We start from the raw sequence: 18,348 nt of genomic DNA, 5'->3' as shown, positions 1-18,348 counted from the left end.
AAGTTTACTAGTGAAACTGGGACTTCATTATGCCAGCCGTTGCATAACGTGCAGGTTTTTTTTTTCACAGGATTGGTTTTATGAAATACAATTTTTATTTGTTTTTATTATTATAATATTATTTTTATTATTGAAGTTTATTTTATTTTTAAAGTGGTGATAAAGAAGAAAGGATTTACCAGAGTAACTGTAGTGGAAATTTATGTGAATACATAGAACTGTTGCCATTGTTAGATTTTTAATGCAGACTTTTCAGTGAGTTTTAATTTAAAGTATATATTGCCTGAAAGTTGTTCCTGCTGATATTGTGGTGAATATGTGAGAAATCAACTTTAAGTATTATTTGTGTTGGATGACATGAGTTCTGTTGTGATGTTTCCTTCTTATTCTTGCTTTTTAGCTATGTTATAGTGCACGTTTGTAACAGGATTAATTTATCTTGCAAATTTTCTTCTGCCATTAGAGGACATTATAGCAGAGGTAAAAATGGTATGAATTATTCTGTAAGAGGAATGCGTTAATACATGTGTTCTAATCAATAGACTAAACCCCAGAAAATTCTTAACAGTTTAAACTCCAGCATTAAAGGACTGTCTCTGAAACCCTTGGTTGATTTTGCAAACACTTTCAAATTGTACAGCAGGGATAGAAACTTCTCAATAATGTGGAGTTTGCTTGACATGTCAAAAAGAGATGCAGTTTTAAAAGCATATTAGAATGAACAGCAACTAAGAATGTAGATCATGAATTATGTAATGTCATGTAGATTGTGTTAGCATCGTGCTGGTTCCCTCCATAGCCAATTCTCTCTCCTGTTATGGAGTCAACCAGTAGGCCCATGGAGTAATGGGGGTGTGCTGCTTCCTGCCCAGACCCATGTAGGTGACTGTAATATTGGTATGTGCAATGTGTTCCTTCAGTTCATATCTTGCAACATGGCAGTGATGATAAGAACTGAACCAGTGCTTTGGCTACCTGCAGGCACTGCTTACTGCCAGAGTTTTAGGTTCCACTTTCTCTCACCTGTTTTCTCAAAGCTGTTGTTCCATCTCTCTCAGAGTTGATAACCGAATTTCTTTGTATCTCTGTTCCATTATATCTCAAGAAAATTACTTTTTTCTAGAATGAGCCAGAAATCTGGTAAGCAGAGGAGAGGGGGACACAGAGTGTTTTGCTTATGGAGTACTACTGCTACTGCAGAGGCTTTCTGTCTACACTGTGCCCAAGGACCTTTAGGCAAGGCAGGCACTAGATCTCCTCTTAATCCATTATCTTCGACTAATAGCTCAGGTGGATTTAGCAGGGTCTTACTGCACGAAGCTGAGTGCATGACTGGGTGTGTGAAAGAGGTAGGACTCTTCAGGTCTTTTATATCATTTTGTTAGTTTATTTTATATTGTGATGGTTGCCCTCTCAGTTGAGGCTTGTATTGATTGACAAAGCATTTTGAAAGTCAAATACAGGCCAGCCTGCCTTTCACCAGCTGTCAGCTTGCTGAACAGCTCTCTAGCATAGCTGTTGTGGTATAGCATTTCTGTTTTGCTGCCAAAGCTGCTGTATATGTTTCAGTTAATACAATTACTAAGTAAATGACTGTCTGACAGAACCACTGGATCTAAAGTGAATACCATCTTCTTCCTGTTCTTCTGTTTTGGTCTACAATGTCAAGAGCGCTCTCAATTACGATCAGGGATGTGCAGGATGTTTCTTTTAGTTTGAAGGAGCTAATGCAACAGAAACATCTTAGATGATTTTTAGAAAACATGACCGTCTTTTATAATGACCTGCTTGTTTGAGAGCTGACATGGTATAATGTGTTGTGCAACCTAAGAGACTTTTAGTTTATACCCAGCTCAGAGTCATGGTAAACTTCATGTCCGGAGTCTTTCTGGGCTTTATAGTAACTCAAGAAGAGGAATGGTTGTCTTGTTAGACAAGACAAATTGAAATCTCTATGTGCCCATGAGCTATGCAGTTTCATTTGAGAAGAATTTGATTCTTTTTTGTAGAACCTCTGCTGGGGCCAGTGCTTTCTCCTGTACTCCGAAACAGAGGAGGTACTTGAATTTGTCTTTATGAATAGCAATTATTTACTAAAATTTTCAGTGGAGCAGGAGCCTGTTGAGTGCTGTTGGTTTGGTGGGATTTTTTTTTTTTTCATTTTCTTCTCTCCCTGAAAAGCATTTTCTATAATTCAGTTTTCTGTAAGAATGTTTGAATCGTTTTATCTTTGTCGGAATTTGATTATTTCTTTTTTTTTTCCCTAGTTCTCAGAAGTGTTCCTACACTGTGTAGACTACTTGGTGTTTAGTAAAGTCCTAGTCCCAGATACTTAATTTGTATTTCTCTAGTCCTTCCTGATCCTCATCTGTGTTTCATAGTGTGATTTTTATTGTCAAATAATAAGCAGTGATTCCTGTTTCGTATATATGATTCTGCTATCTCTTGAGACCAGTTTTCTGTATTCTACTGGTGCATTTTGAGACCAGCATAGCACTGTGTATTGTGTGCCCCTTGATACTGAGTCAGCTTTCCAGGTATTTCAGTGCACGGAAAGCATGCAGAACAGTGCTGTTGTAAAGTACCAGAGGTGCCTATCTGTAGATCTCTTCATGCCTTGCAAAGACACCTTTTATAAACTCTTTTTGACTAAGCCTCCCTGTATGGGCTATGCACACAACTTTTGCCATTAGAGAGTTCTGAGTGAGGAACATGTCTTTCACTGCTGTCCCTGGGAGTGAGTTCAGACTAGTGCTTGACACGCTACTGTTGCTGAACTTCAAGCACAAGCATATTGTGAAGCATTTCCAGTATGGTTAATTTCTTGTATTACTTTGACAGATCCATCAAAAAGGAAAATGTCAGGAAAACATCCGCCTCTTCATGTGATGTATCTCATGTGCAGTTGAAGTGCCTCATCCTTATTTATTCATATAACCACATCATTCACACTTCCTTATCGTGTAATGGCTCTGTAACAGAAGGGTCCCAGTGATGCTTTCTTCCCTTGAGGAAGGATACTTCCTTTAATGCTGTTTCTAATCTCAAATTAGAATATAATTCAAGTGAAGATTCCATACTTCTATATATGATTTGAGGAATGCTTAAAGGTTTCTCCAGTTAGGTGAGAGAAACCCTTCTGATCAGTTGGAACTCTTTCTGCAACAGATGCTTTGCTAACCAGGTGCTGTTACGGAATTCTGACAGGCATGAGCCTTAAAGGGCGCTGTGGTTGCAGTGATGGCTTCAAGGACATAGGCAACAACAACAGTATCAAATGCATCAGCCTTTGAGAAGGACATAACCACTCTGTCAGATGTCATGTTCATGTTAAGCCAGCACTCTCAGTCCCCCCGTTTGATTCCTTACAAAACATGTAGGAGCATTCCTTTTTTACAGCAAAGGCTGATAACCTTGTGCCATCTGTCAAGGAAGGGCAGAAAACTGTAATACTGAGGCCAAATTCAGGACTAAGACCTGACTTTTTGTTAATACCACCGCCATCTAGCAAGTCTTCCCTGAATCCCGAATATACCTTTTGAGGACCTGCGTTTTTTGATGTTGCCCAAAGTAGCATTAGCAACAGTGCTTTTGTATAATTGGGATCATCACTGGCTACTTGCAGCAGTCACCTTGCTACTAGCTGGAGTTTCTTTCAGGAACTGCTTGGACTCCAAGACAATATGCCCAATATGGCTTCCTTTGACCCTCCTGAGCCGTGTATGTTCTCTGTACCCTCATCATGGTTTACAAATGCAGGAAGCAGCTCCACTTGACCGAGGTGGATGGTCTTCTGGTGGGTAGAAGCCACCTGTTCCACACTGACATGCATTTAAGAAAAACTGTCACATGTTTTACAATGAGGAGGTGGGGTAGGAGGAGGCACTTGTTTCAGTGGACTGTGGTCCTTTTTTGTTGACTGTTTTTCAGGTCTTATCATGACTAGTATGGTGACCTTATTCCATACGAAACAGTCAGGAATCCCCAAACTTGTAGAGTTCTGTGAGTGGCATTTGAAAGGTTTACGGTTCCCTCCCTTATACCAGGTTTTTGTGTGCATCCACGTGCATGCACAAGGCTCAGTGTGAGAAGGGCACTTTGAAGGACTGCAGTCAGTGAAGGATTCCTTTCTGAGTGTATCTTTTATAATTTAAAAAAAATCTTTTCCACCAACCAAAGCACTTCTAGAGTTGTTTTCCAGTTTGATATTCCTCAGGGTGTCTCTGTGCTATCGCTATTCCATGTGACTTTGGTTGTCAGTATTGAATTTCATCTCGCTGCCTGTAATACACTTCTCTAATACATCATGTTTGCTCTACAGCTTGTTTCTGTTGTGCCTTTGCTGCTCTTTCTTTTTTTCTTTTTTCTTTTTTTTCTTTCTCTGTGTGTGTGTTTAGCTGCCCATTAGGATTAGTTGAGCTGGCATGTTCTCCAGACAAATAACAGATATTTATGACTCATTTTGTCTCTCTTGTAAGCTGATCTTGGCATTCGTGAATTTTCAGTCTTTTGCTCCATTAAACTGTTTGAAATGCATATTCTAGTCCCTTGCAATAGTCTCTTTTGTGAAATGATACAACATCTATGCAATTATTTAAATAAATCCAGATCACCAGATCCATATTTTTTTAATAGGAAAGAAGAAAGGGTCAGGACACATAGCTTAAATTTTACTAGGACACTGGTAAAATAGAAATGATATTTAATTTTTTTCTCATGACCTTGTAGTCAGCTTAGGAGTATTTATTTATTTTTTTTTAGTTACCTTTTGTTTTTTAACTATGTGGAAGTTAGTATTACTGTTATTGGAGACAACTGTCTGTGTAGTTGTGGCAGCCTTTTAAAAGGATTTAAGATATTTTATGGGATGCAGGTATAGTACAGGATTTTTCTTTGACCATGGAATTATTCAGTATCTTCCCACTGCTTTGTGTGGTATTTACTGGAAACTGCCACACAGTGGGAATGTTTTGAATGAGTCTTCTAGACAATCCTCCTTTATTCTCTTTATCAGTGCTGCCTCACAGTGTGTATGCTTGCTTATTTAAAATTATTTCTGTAAGACTGGTGCCTATAGAAATTAGTTGAGCAACTTGTATTATGTGCCTCCCAGGTAATAGTATTTGGTTTTCATAGTGGAGTAGAAAGCAAAGATTGCTTGTGCTTCAGGTGTATGGTTGTCCTTTAGAGCAAATCTAATGTAGTAAGTAAACTGAATTTGTTTTTCTTAGGTAATTAACCGTGTCTGCACAGTGTGATGTAGCAGGTGAGAATGGTGTCAGCTTTCCCTTTGGAGAAGTAAAGAGAGGGAACTCTGGATTCTGTCTGTAGATTGTGCTCAGGAAGACCTGCTTTAAAAGGCAAAATTTAAAAACTGCTGCTTAGTTCATCCAAAGGAAAAGGAGGAGATTTTTTTGTCTATAAATAGATAGGGATAGATTTTTGAAAGTAGAAAGCTACAAAAAGGCATCTGTACTCCAAGTCAGGGAACAGAAGCTGGACTTGAAGCTAGTTTTTAAAAGCTTATTGCAACCCTTTACTGCTGCTTTTAGTTTTTATTTTGTCTCTATAGGTTTTCATACTCTTTTTAAAAGATGGACACCATGGGGGGAAAAATTCTGTGTACAGCTTTTTAGAATTTGAGCACATGAAGCCTCATGGCAGAGCAGCGTTTCAGTAGTTAGACATTAAATCAAGTGTTATGCAAATTGACTGTGAAATAACTGCTGATGAAGACGGTGATAGTACAGACCTGAGACTGGTGCTCCGTGCTTATCTGGAGCTATACGGTGGATGCCTATCTCCATGCAAAAAAAACCCAAACAGCTAGGGCTGTGCCACCTTTGAGCTTGGAGTAGTTCTAGGACTCATTTTACTGTATTAAGAAGATTCAGGTGCCAATAGAAAAGAATTTAAATTATTGTGTTAAGAGGCACAGGTGATCAATAGCAGATGACATTTATTCAGGATTTCTTAAGGAACTTGCGTTTAATATGGCTGAACTGTCTGTTGTGTTGCGTGTGACCTTTTAGTTTAAACTGTCTGGGTATTCCTAGAATAAAAATTTTTAAAAAGCAAATATGATGCCCTTTTTAGAAGGAGCTAAGCTGTACTCTCTCAAGACTGCAGCTGAGCAGATCTGATTTCCTTATTGTATAAACTTTGAGAAAGTTCTTTATTATTAAAAAAGAACGAAGAAGTAGATGGATTAACAGATATATTGAAGGGAAGTCAGCTTGTCTTTGTAAAAGGAAAACACAGACTTGCAGATTCTCCAGACTCTTTGAAACCAGGGAACATGTAGATAAAAACCTACATGGGAACATGTGGTCATCAGAAGGTCATTATAATTATGGAAGTCTTTGAAAATATTGTTTCTTGAATTGAAGGCTGTTAAAATTAATGGTGCCGTAAGATAAAGGGAAATAATGTTTTGTAGTTTTTTCAGTTGATTAAAATAGGTCCCTTCAACTGGGGCTGGATTCCCAGAAGGTTGTATTTGTGAATGTTTGGGGGTGGGGAGAGGAGGGAGAGGGGAAGCTGTGAGGCAGTTGTCATTGGTGGGTTGTTTGGTTTATAATTATTATTATTATTATTATTATTATTATTATTATTATCAGGTTAACTAAACTAGGTGCAGAGTATAGCAGACAAAACAAAAATAGCTGCTGACATTCATTGTACAGTAATAAATGAGGGACAGATTTAGAAGGCTAATCCTGTGTGCATGCATGTAGTGATAGGCTACAAATGAAGTATTTCTATTCTAGAAGGAGGCTTTGGGATGGTCACTGATGGTTCTCTGAAAATGTCATTCACAGTACTCTGCAATAGTGAAAAGGGTAGATGAAATGTCAAGTATTACTAGAGAAGAAGTAGAGAAGAACACAGAACATGACACTGAGTAAATTTCTTGTGCATCTGAATTTTGAATTTTCTGTGGGGTTCTGTTTGCCTGGTATTAGAAAGGACATAGTGTAAGTAAAAAGGAAAGAGTAGTAAAGTGTCAAGAGGAATACTCTTGTTATCTGTAGGGACTGTTAACTTAAAAGTAAACCAAAAAATCCTTGAGGGAGAATATGGTAAAGACTTACAAAATAAAAAAATTGGTATGGTTCTCAATTAGAAATTATTTAGCAGTTCTCTAATTCTAAAAGCGACACAACTGTTGTGTGAAGTCGTTGCCACAAATTGCTGTGGAGAAGGTTCAAAAAGAGAATGATTTCAAAATGGAGTTAAACAAATTGCAAGGGGTAGGTGGCAGGTAGCTGTTACAGACAGTGGTTCAGGAAGACCTTGACTGTCAGGCTCTGAGATAGCTTTCTGGGGAAATTACTGGGCATATGTCTAACTCCTACTTGCCCATCTGTCATTTTTTGCTGTTTGTGAGATTCTTGACCAGTTGGGCCTTTCCTCTCACCCACTATGGCAGGTTGTTCATGCATTATTTTTTAATGGAGAGGGATGTGAACTGTCAGCATAATTTATCTGTGTCTGAAGTGCATTGTCTTGTTTGATGTTTCTGAACAAATAAAACTAGGAAAAAAAGCCCTGGGTAAATCTTTAGATAATGTTCTGAAGCTTGGCAGTAAAGTGAGTTAAATGCATGGAAACAGATCTCACTTTCTGGCCTTTGTGTGTCACTCAGCTATCATGATCATTTGACCTAGAAATCTCAAAAAATCCTAAGAAAATGCCATCTGATAAAATCATCCTGAGTGATGCATCAGTCATGAGATGATCGGATTGGCAGGAATTAAACTTTAAATGTGTTTGGGAAGCACTAGTGGTTAGATTAATAGTTTCAGAGAATGTTATTAAGGAAACAAGTAGCAGGTGAATTCTTTACTGTTGTCCTTAGGCATGTCTAAATTAGAAACATTGTGTCTCACTGTGTCTTCTTTCAAGTACAGTACATATATTCCTGTGCATCTTATAAAACTATAAAATCTTCTTGTATTCTAATGTAATTGAGAAGTGGCAGGAGTGCTGGCAGGGTGCTTTTTGTCTGTTTGTTAGTTTTTATACCATCCATTATTACTTTCACCAAATTTCATGAAATGCGGGACGTGGAAGATTTGACAGCTGCTAATTTGGATTTGAGCCTCAGTAACCAGCATAAAAAGATACATTTTGATTTCTAGTTCTTCAAATTTTAAACAGTTTGATAGTTTTCTGTTTATAGCATTATCACTTAATAATTTGGTTTTACATATCCATTAGTACACTTTCTTCTTTTACGTGTTTTAAGAACAGCTTCTGCTTGTGTGTAGCCTAATGAGGGGAAGAGAGTCAGGGTTACAGGACCTCTTTTTGGCATTTTGTTCAAAGATTCTTAATGCAAAACAGTGTTGGAAACAGAACTCAAGTTGTTTTTAAGGAAATAACCTCCCTTGGCTGGAGAGTCAGATTAATCTTTTCTGTTCTGCTACTGGCCCTATTTGGTTTTAGTATGTGTCTTCATAAGGGCAGGTAGGGGTTAGGCCAGGGGCCATTGGAGTGGTCTGTGCAAGTTGCAGCTTGGGCACCAGCCTGAAACCCAGAATTTCACCCATGGCCTGACCACTGTTAGAAAGGTGTGGCTAAAGGTACATTTAGCTCAGTGTCTTCTTGTTCTGAGGATGAATAGAACATAGAATGAACAAAGTGTTTGAATAATAGCTGTAGGGAGGTAAATAAATGCAGGCTGTGACCTCAGGTCTTTTTCATAGAATCATAGAATCGTTAGGGTTGGAAAGGACCTTAAGATCATCTAGTTCCAACCCCCCTGCCGTGGGCAGGGACACCTTACGCTAAATTGTATCACCCAAGGCCTCATCCAGCCTGGCCTTGAACACTGCCAGTTTCCTTTAAACTGTTAAGTGTACAAAAAAACGTATTGTTGTCTGTTACCTTCTCAGTGTTGAAAGGCTTGAATCATTAGTGGAATTGTGTTGTATAGTGTTCTTGGAATTAGATAGGGATTATAAAAATGAAACTGCGATATTTTCTTTAAATAGTTTGTAATCTTGCGGGTTGTCTGAATCCTGTTTTGTGCTTCCTCAGCTGTAAATTTAGAAGTCAGAACCCTTGTGTTAACCCTTTCTACAGAATTTGTTTGTAAAGAAGAATTTAAAATATTTGTATCCTAAAGGTTTCAAACATTTTACTATGGGTTAGGTGTTTTAATCATCTGAACTAAAAGGAAATTGACAAAAATTATTTTCAAAACTAGTATTCTGTCAATATTATACGAAAAAAATTAATGACATTAGAGTCATAACTTAATAGAAGCTTACATTGCTTCATGTATTTTAAAGTATTCTGAGAAATTTAAGCTACTTCTTATAAGAGTTATTGTTACCTGCTTATTTTGTATCACTTTAATTAATATTTCTTTTATACAGAGTAAATGAGGTAAGGATATGCCACACAAAACATCTGATAGGTGTTTTGGTCAGTGTGATACCAACACAGAATGCTGGCTTTGCATGATCCCAGGTTTTCCCTAGCAATGACACAGAATGGCAAATCTTGCACAGCAGACCTAACATCTACAGAGCCATGTGGTTGTCAGTGCAGTGTTGTCTTCCCACATGAGCTTTACCACCTGATCTCTGGGCTGAACCTCATCCTCTGGCTCCCGTGTCTTTGTCCTTAACAGGTGAGTCCTCATGGAAACGGGGGAGCTGTTTAAATTACTTCTGCACTAAGTTGGATACACAAGCGCTTAGCTCCATTTTAGTTCCAGTTTTATCTGACTTGGCCTAGTTCCAGTTCGTGAGATGGAGAGGCTGTTTTTGTATGGAACCCAGAATGGCTCAGGCTTCTTGTTCTGCAGCTTCTGTGCTAGCTTGGGTATGGGTGCATGGTTGCACCACAGCTGTGGTTGTCTAGCGCTCATCATAAACTGATCAAATCTGACTTGGGTTTCTATGGTGCAGTTAAGTTGAGATCCAGATAAAATGTGTATGGATAATCACAGACCAAAAGTCAGCTAATCTGTAAACCTTGTTTTTAAAACCACATTGTTTTAGTCAACATTGTAAGCTTAAAATTACACATAAATGTTTGTTTTCCATTGTAAGGTTGCATAAGGCCTTCTTTTCCTCAGTTATACTGAAAAATGCTAGAATCCAGAAATCTTCAGCAATCAGCATTGAAAGAAAAAAGTAATCAGTCTTGGGGAGTGAGTTTGCTGAAGTAATGCCAGGCATTACACCTGTTAACTTTTATAGTATTTTAATTTGCTGAAAACAATGAGGGTTTGACACTGCATAAAAGCTGCCTGTTCTGCTGAAATGTTGCAGGACTCCTATGACTCATTCTAAAGCCTGGATGTGTTGTATAACGGGACTTATTTTGAGATTGTATTATAACTGCATGTTGTCATGGAAGCAAGTCTGAGGAGCTTCCAGTGTTTCCATGGTGTAAGATTGAATAAAATAATCTGATGAGATACCTCACTAGTAATTGCATGGTAAAGATTTTAGCCTTAGCTCTGAGCAATGAAAAGGCAAAGCATCTGGATAGCAATATAAAGCAATCAGAACTGCAGTGAAAGTAATAGTGTATATTTGGGAAGAATTCATCACGTGGAAAGATAAAATGCTAATGCCACTTATGTGTACAAAGCTTTTTGTAAATAAACCATGGAGTGGCTTTAGTACAAACCCACTTTATGTGTAAATCAAGTAATTAATTTTCCAAAATGTTCTGACATTTATGTCCTGGAAAAGCTAATGCATTTTAATTAATGTGTTGTTATAGATGGCGTTTCTTAATATGGTTTTCTGTTAGCTGTTTATTGACGTGAGGCAAATGACTGCTCATGCTCAGTGTTTTAGGGCAAATTTGTTTATTTTAATAGATTTTTGGACAGATACAGGACTCTCCTTAAGTATTTTGAGGGCAGTGAGGTGTTTTAAGTAAGTGAATGTGAATGTTTCTTACCCTGAAGAAAAAACTGATCATGCTTTAGATGACGTTCACATGAATCTTTATTTTATGAATAATGTCTTATACATTTTTTTTCAGCTAAAACTAAATCTCCAACAAAAAACTTTTGTGGAAAAGTAATGGGCTAGTTTTTAGAGTTAACTGATGCATATCAACTATTGAGAGAGATAACTTCATTGTATCAGAACTAGACAGATTTAGGATATCCATGCTATTTTAATGAATTATAAAGAACAAAATAAGCATGCTGTATAGGAAGGTTTAATTATTCCCTGAATAATTTGGGAATTATTGGAAATTGTGTTCTGAGAGTTTATAAGAAGTGTCATATCTGTTGAAGCATGTAAACAGTACCCAACTTTTATTGCTGTTTTGATTTAATAGTGTTCTCGGGGGTGAACAGAGTCTATCACATCTGTTTCCTACCACAATATACCCTTTCTGCTGTGAATTTCAAAAACTAAGATATTGACACCCTAGAGCTGCCATTATTTTTTCTATAATAAAGTCTTAGAGCACATTTTCTCTGTGCCTGGTTTCTTCCTTATGCTGAAACCCTGCTTGGGCTTCTTTGTGGACTCTTTAGCGTTATAATGACAGCTACTATTCTTAAGGCTAATGTTACTTTAAATGGAGTTTTCTAGGCCTTGCTTTGAGTTGCAAATTAAATCCATTAAATTAATTCACAGTAGCACTTACAAACCTAAATGAGAAGCCTCCTAATTCTGTTTTGAGCTTGGAGTGCTGATTTGCTTGGTGAATACAGATGACTAAGCTGCTGCATAGGTTTCTGTGCTAGATGTTTTGTATTGCAAAAACAGAAGTCACAAAATACCTTTATTAAAACCAATATGAACTTTGTGTACAGTTTGTATATTTTGGGTTTGGAATATAGCTGAGATTGAGGTATTTCAGCAGTCCCTGAGGGATTTTGCAGGACAAATTAGTTTGAGCTAAGTAATTCTTTCTGAACAGCAAATATAAGAAGCGGACAGTGGTGGTCTCTTTCATATGAAACTTTGACTGTTGTGCCTGTAAGGGTCCATTTTTAGATCCTGATAGAGAGGGGACAAGTTAGTTGCTGCTGTTCAGCAATTTTTGTAGATGAAGATTGCAATAGAGAATTGACAGTAAATAAATTGCTAGATTGTCTGTAAGTTCAGGTCATTGCCACCATCTGTGATTTTTACAGATACTCTGCTGTCACTGTTTTTCCCCTTCAGAGCTATTTATTTAAGTTTTAAGTTCAGAGATTGAAGTTCATTTGAGTTCATTGTAAAATGCTGTGGGGTTTGAGAAGGAAACTAGGTTAGAGAATCAATTTGTTGACTGAGTTAAAAAACCCCAATGAACTAAACACAACAAAACCAAACCAACCAACCAGATAACCCCTACAGTTCAGACCTATTTAGCATGCTAGCTGTGTGTCTTTAGACTGCTCACACAGATAAGATTTTTCAAGAGCCACAGTGTACTCTGAAAAAAGTGATGTCTGAAGTCAAGTCACAGGCATTAAGACTGGTCCTTTGAATCTACAAGGGCTGGGTAGGTAAACATTTTCATTTCTGGGATCCAGAAAAACTTTACAGTACTTACCTGGACTGATGTTACAGCTCAAAGATGGCTTGCTTGGCCTCACAATCTCTTAGTAAAACAGTTATGTACTAACCTGTGCATCTTCATGTAGGCATACCCTTACAGGCTTCAGGCTCAGCTTTTTCATTTCTGTGCTTTCTGTCCAAACTCTTCTAGGAGAAACCTGTAGCATAAAGGTGGAAAATGAGGTATTATTATTCCTTCATCCTTGGGAGACCATAATAATCAGTCTTTGCTCCATCACAGCAAGGAACAGGGAGAGCCCTTGAAGGAGTAGGAGGGTCAGAAACACAAATCTGAAGCTAAAAAGCTTTGTACCCTTATTGTCAGTGAAGAATGATCAGCAGGCTTAATTGTAACCACCCATGGGTTGAGGCTATGTAAATTAAGCTTCTAATTTACCCTGGCCAGTCTCTCTTAAAGTCTTGTTTATGTTAAATTAATGTACTGTTGAAAACCAGTATGGAGTATGCTGACTTGGATAGGAGTGTCCCAACAACACCCTTACCTCTAATGAAGTACTCATGATAGAAATTTGTGACACCATTTGTACATGAGAGGTTAGGGCTGAAAACGTGCATGCATTTCATCTAATTTTAGCCACTGTGTGTGAAATAGATACGGCATGCATATCAAAACTGTAGTTACTGTAGTAACATTCTGAGCAAGGTGGACAGGTGAGTTCATTTGCTGGGAAGTGCATTTTTAAAGCAGTGGTCTGTTGATAAGAGAACCTTTCTCACATGGAAGAAATAACAAGCCTGTAGAGAGGGAAAATCTTGAGTCATGCTTATTAATGGCATTCTCTTTTTTGGAGGTTCTGCTTCCATTTTTCTGTATTAGATGTGCTTTACCCTCTGGACTAGTTTATCAGCAATGGCAGTACTAATGTCTGGGTATTAGTACGTTTTCAAAAAGTACTGATTTTTCGCAGTTTTCAAAATTCAGATGCACGCAGCATATTAGCATGTTTGATTGTGTTATGTGCTGTTTTGATATATGACCATTGTTTGGAATTTCAAGTCAATACTTATATTGGTTGGTTATGTTTACATAGTTCTACACTTTTTTAGCTCTTGTGAAACTTGTTAATATTTTATTTTATTCTATTACTGTGAAATTTTGTTTTGGCAGTAGGGAAATGTTGTGGTATGTTTTGTTTCCAAATACCCTTGACAAAACATTTTTATTTTAAAGTCCTGGAGAAATACACTAAGGAAAAATATGCATGTCTTAAATTTATTGCTTAAACAATGCAGGTCACTGACATGTGGTACTAAATACCTGCCCAGGTCACAAGATAGCACCGACTTAGGGAGAAATACGGCAGAGATGGTGCATCAGTGTTCATGCTAGCTGTGTGGTTGGATTGAGGTGCTCTGGGCAGCATATAGCTAGCATGGTTTCTAAATGACGATGGGTAGCAGTTGTGCTTTATTCTTACCGCTGTTGAACCCCACCAAACAGCCTGTAAATCCCTGAAGGTATGTTTAGATAAGTATTGACTTTCGTGATTTTGAGGAAGATGGACGCAGAGTTCTTAAAATAGCAGGCTTCACTAGTGAAATGTCCTGTGGTGTTCTAGGATGTAGTTGAGAGAAAAGATATAAAACTACACTGCCAAACCTTAAATTATATATCTTTAGAAAGGAAATACACCTGTTATATTTAGCTTTGTCATTGGGTATTGAATCAAAATTGTTTCTTCCTACCACTTTTAAAGTTTTGTTCAATTTGGAAGCTATTTCCTACTTTCAAGATTCCATCAGTCAAGTCATATTAACAGATGTTGCTGATTTTTGTGATACCTGCTTGAAGGCAAGGGAAGGGATGAAGTACAAAGTTATTTTTGGAGGATTCTCCCAGCTATTAGGATTGCTTTTTTGAAGTAGTGATTGATGGTCATTGATGTTTTGAAAAAAAACCTTTGCAGTCAGCGTTGCTGGTCAAATAGCGGTAATACTTTCTTTTTCTGTGGAAAAGGAAATTTTGTCATATGGATATTATTGTCACCCAGCTATTGAGTGGGTGTTGTACAGAATATGGAACGAAATGGTACTTGACCTAAAACTACTTGTAAAAGGTTACTGGCACGATTAACAGGTTGCTGCAGAGAAGCGCTGTACATTTGATGTAGTAATTCGAAAGACTGAAATACTGATGATTCAGCTCTGTGTTAGCAACAGATTGTTCTGAGTTAGTATGTAATATGAAAGCACAACCTAATCCTGAACCCCCTCTGGTTACGAAAAATCACTTAGCGCTTAATATTAGAGTAGAGCAGTTCATGCTGCTAATGAATACAGTCTGCAGAGAACACTCTCAGATTCAGGCTCTCTGCAGTCAGAAGATGAGCTGCCAAACCTGTGCAGTTTTAGTTACGTAACTGCTTTTTCTCGCTTTGAATTATGCATACGGCCCACTGCCTCACCAGAGACGTTATTATTTTTATTCCTACCAGTGAGACTGCAGGGCAGGCTCTGCCTTATCTCATGTGTGAATGTAATTGAGCAGAATGATCACCATGACTCTCAAATATCTAACTAACGTCTCTGAGCATCTTTTGCTTTCTCTACTCTCTCTTTTCCTTGTGTTTTTCTTTTTTTTTTTTTTTTTGCTATTGTCTGTTTTCCTTTTGTTTTCACAGTGATCACTCTAGATAAGCCTTACTATGCGTTAATTATGTGTTCCTTTCCTCTTCTCCCCATGTTTTTTTTGGACCAAACCACTGTATTTGCATTCCATAGTTGCATAACACTGAATTACAGTGTGGTGTAAGCTTTTTCACTGGAAGTTGTCCATGCAGCTGTGGATGAGTTAGGTGTTCTGCCTGAACCCTGCATTCGTTGGCTGTGTTTTAGTGCTTGGACTGTTGCTCTTCTAACTGCAAGTGCTTTCAAGTTTTTGTTTTGTTTTAATTATTGGTATCTTACTGATACCATCTCGGGGACCAAAGGCATGAGGGCTTCCAGAAAAAAAACGTGCTGTTGTCAGCTATCTGCTACATTATCTTCATTCTTTTGCCACTGAAGCCAGCCTGTCTGAGATCACTCTGGAGAGCAGTGAATTCCTTTGTCTTTTCTTCTGTATTGTGTCTTTCCCATTCCTGTTTGGAGGGGAATATAGGAAACCAGACAACGAGGTTCCCAGGAATTATGGTATCCAGCATCTCCTTCCTTGCCCTCACTTTCTTATTTAGCACATTTCAAAGCTGATTTTCTTTTAAATCAAGAGGTTACTTGGTCTATGTGTTTTCAACAAAGTTGATGCCTCCAGGAATAAGATGTTCCTTTTGTATGTGGAACATCAGTTATTTTGGGATTTATTATGTACGCAAGAGAAAAGCCTTATACACAAACCCCCTTCCTTCTTCGTTTCTACATTTTAATAATTAGCCAATGTCATGCTGGGTAGAAAATAGAGAGTTACTGATATGCAAGTAAAATGGCTGGTATGCATGCATCATGCTAAACCGCAAGCAATCTTGGTAACATCAAAAAAAACCCAGAAGTTTGAAGTTTGTGGCCTGCAAAAGCAGCCATTTGGCACACTGTTGCCAAAGAGGATACTGATATAGAGGCTTTGATACAAGACGTTCATCCAAATAATCCCTGCAGCCTGGAGAATGTGCCTTGAAGTTGCTCAGTATTAATGCCTCTGTGGAAATTTCTCAAAGGGGAAAAAGTTAGTTGTGATGTGTTATTTTTGAACTGTTTATAGAGCTTCACAACATGCTTCCTTTCTGCCTTTGCTTTTCAATTACAAAATCTAGCGATTACTGTTGTCTCAAATAGAGGAATCTGGGTGGATGTGCCCATGTGCATTAGTGGGACACAGTCCTCCAGCTCCCTGATAGCTCAGAAGCAAAAGATGTTACCTACCATGTGCATGCACAGTCTGCGAATGTTTGTATGACCGACATGTTTCCAGCTTCCTGTCACTGGGCAGAAACCTTTCTGTCTCTGCATTTATGAATATTACATTAACGATACGTTATGCAGTCCTTAACATCCATTCTGGGCAGATGATGAGACATGGCAGCTCTTGTTGATTAGGGCGGCATCTGTCAGTTCCTATTTATCTCTTAATATCTATGCTAAAAATAACTGGAAATGTTTGTACTTAGGTCTGTATTTCTGTTTATTCTGTAAAAATTATGCTAACTCATTATTTAAATATTCAGATGTGCTGTAGGAAAGTGTATAGAGGGAGAGGAAGAATAACCATGTTTTAATGCTATGAACTAATGAAATATCTCCATTTTATCTAAATATAGTACAGCTGACCAAATCAAGCTTTGTTTCCGATGGGCTAGTGTCCTTCATTCTTATCATATCCAGCATCAGATACTCAGGTTCACAGCATATTCCTGGCTCAGACCAATGGTGCAAGAGGCAGATGGTTTTTGCTGTGGCTGCCTCACCAATGCAAAAAGTGGTGGTGTGTCTGCTTTTGAGAAGACTTCATGACCACTGCTGTGAGCCTCATTCTTCCTTCTGTAAGGCTAGGAATATAGGTGTCACTGGTTAGCTGTCAGTTTTCACATACACTCTGGGAAATTAACACTGATCCTTCCTCTTTTCAGAATGATGAAAAAAAAAAAAAAAGCCCGGTAAATATAATATTCAACAACATGATTAAATCAAGCTAGCTGCTCATTGTATGCTTTATGTGGGGGTGTGGGTAGGACTTGTTTTGGAGCTTTTTTGTTTTAAAAATTGGGGTAAAAATATAGCAATCATGCATCCTTGGCATTAAAACCTAAATGAGTAAAATAAAGAACTTGTATTTCTTTAAATTTCTAAACAATGTGCACCTTAAAATTGTGGTCTCACGGTGCTGCTGTATTTCATGAAAATGCAACTCTTGAACAATAACAAGAATTACTTTTTCTTAATAATTTAATGGTCTGACCAGATTTGTTTTCTTTGGAAGTTTAATGTTAAAATCTTGTACAACATATCAGCCCATTCAAAATTCACATACTTTTCATCATAAGCTTCTTTAAATTCCTTAGTTTGCAGCTCTCCTAAAGTGTTCAGAAAAGTAGAGGAATTTGAAAATAGATGTAAACCTTGGACAAGTTTTGAGGTGGTAAAATACAACAGATGTTAGGGACAGTAGGAGTTTATGGGAGAAAGAAAATAACTAGAACCTTTCATAGCTTTTTAATAAAGTCAGATGACTTTTGCCATCTGTTCAATAATTTCTGCATTGCATTGATTATTTATACCCAGCAAATTGACTGTCGTGTGATGGTTCAATGGTGCTCTTTAAATAGAGTAGGAGAGTACACAACATGCAGTACTAGCTAAAACAGCATTTAGTCTTTCTTTCTACGACCATAATCCAGAAAACAATCATATTTTTACCATTCTGGGTTTTGGTTTATTTTACTTCCTTTTTCCTGCTCATGATGGTGAAATGGGAACACTCAAGCTCACTGATTTAACAAGGAGCCCGAGAATGGAAATACATCAGAATCTTCATATGCAGCCAAAGCAGCCTTCCTGGCATCAGCAGCGAGCACTGAGCGTTTGTCCATCTTTTAGTTCATCCACACAGCCAGGGCCTTCCAAACACAGAGGAAAATTTACAAACCTACGCGATAGTGTAAAAAAGAGTCCTACAAAAAGCACAGCAAAAGTAAAAGCTGCTAGTGGTTGGGTGTCTGACAGCTCATGTTCTAATTGTTCTTTAGAAAAGGTATGTATTTCACAGGTATTTATAGATGCGCATTTTTAATGCCAAGTGTACAAAGTATGTCACACTTTTTTCTGTCTGTAGTTTTGTTCCTGCTATTCTAGAGACTTT

The 18,348-nt window shown here is 37.7% G+C and overlaps 1 protein-coding gene across 30 annotated transcripts in view; it reads left to right on the top strand.

The window, feature by feature from the left end:
* Positions 1 to 18,348, top strand: part of DLG1 (discs large MAGUK scaffold protein 1) — a 163,555-nt gene that overhangs the window by 77,506 nt on the left and 67,701 nt on the right. Inside the window, exon 1 of one of the 30 annotated variants that reach the window (XM_062603360.1) lies at positions 17,950 to 18,240. The exons of the other annotated variants lie outside the window; for them this stretch is intronic. Within the exon in view, the coding sequence (XP_062459344.1) occupies positions 17,959 to 18,240 (282 nt within the window). The 5' untranslated portion in view covers positions 17,950 to 17,958. Of the gene's footprint in view, positions 1 to 17,949; positions 18,241 to 18,348 lie in introns of those variants that run through there. 30 annotated transcript variants of the gene reach the window in all.

The sequence above is a fragment of the Pezoporus occidentalis genome, unplaced genomic scaffold (genome assembly GCF_034315485.1).
Source record: "Pezoporus occidentalis ecotype Australia unplaced genomic scaffold, CSIRO_AGI_Poc_V1 ctg8, whole genome shotgun sequence".
Lineage (NCBI taxonomy): Eukaryota > Metazoa > Chordata > Aves > Psittaciformes > Psittacidae > Pezoporus > Pezoporus occidentalis.
This window is presented reverse-complemented; position numbering and strand designations above follow the sequence as displayed.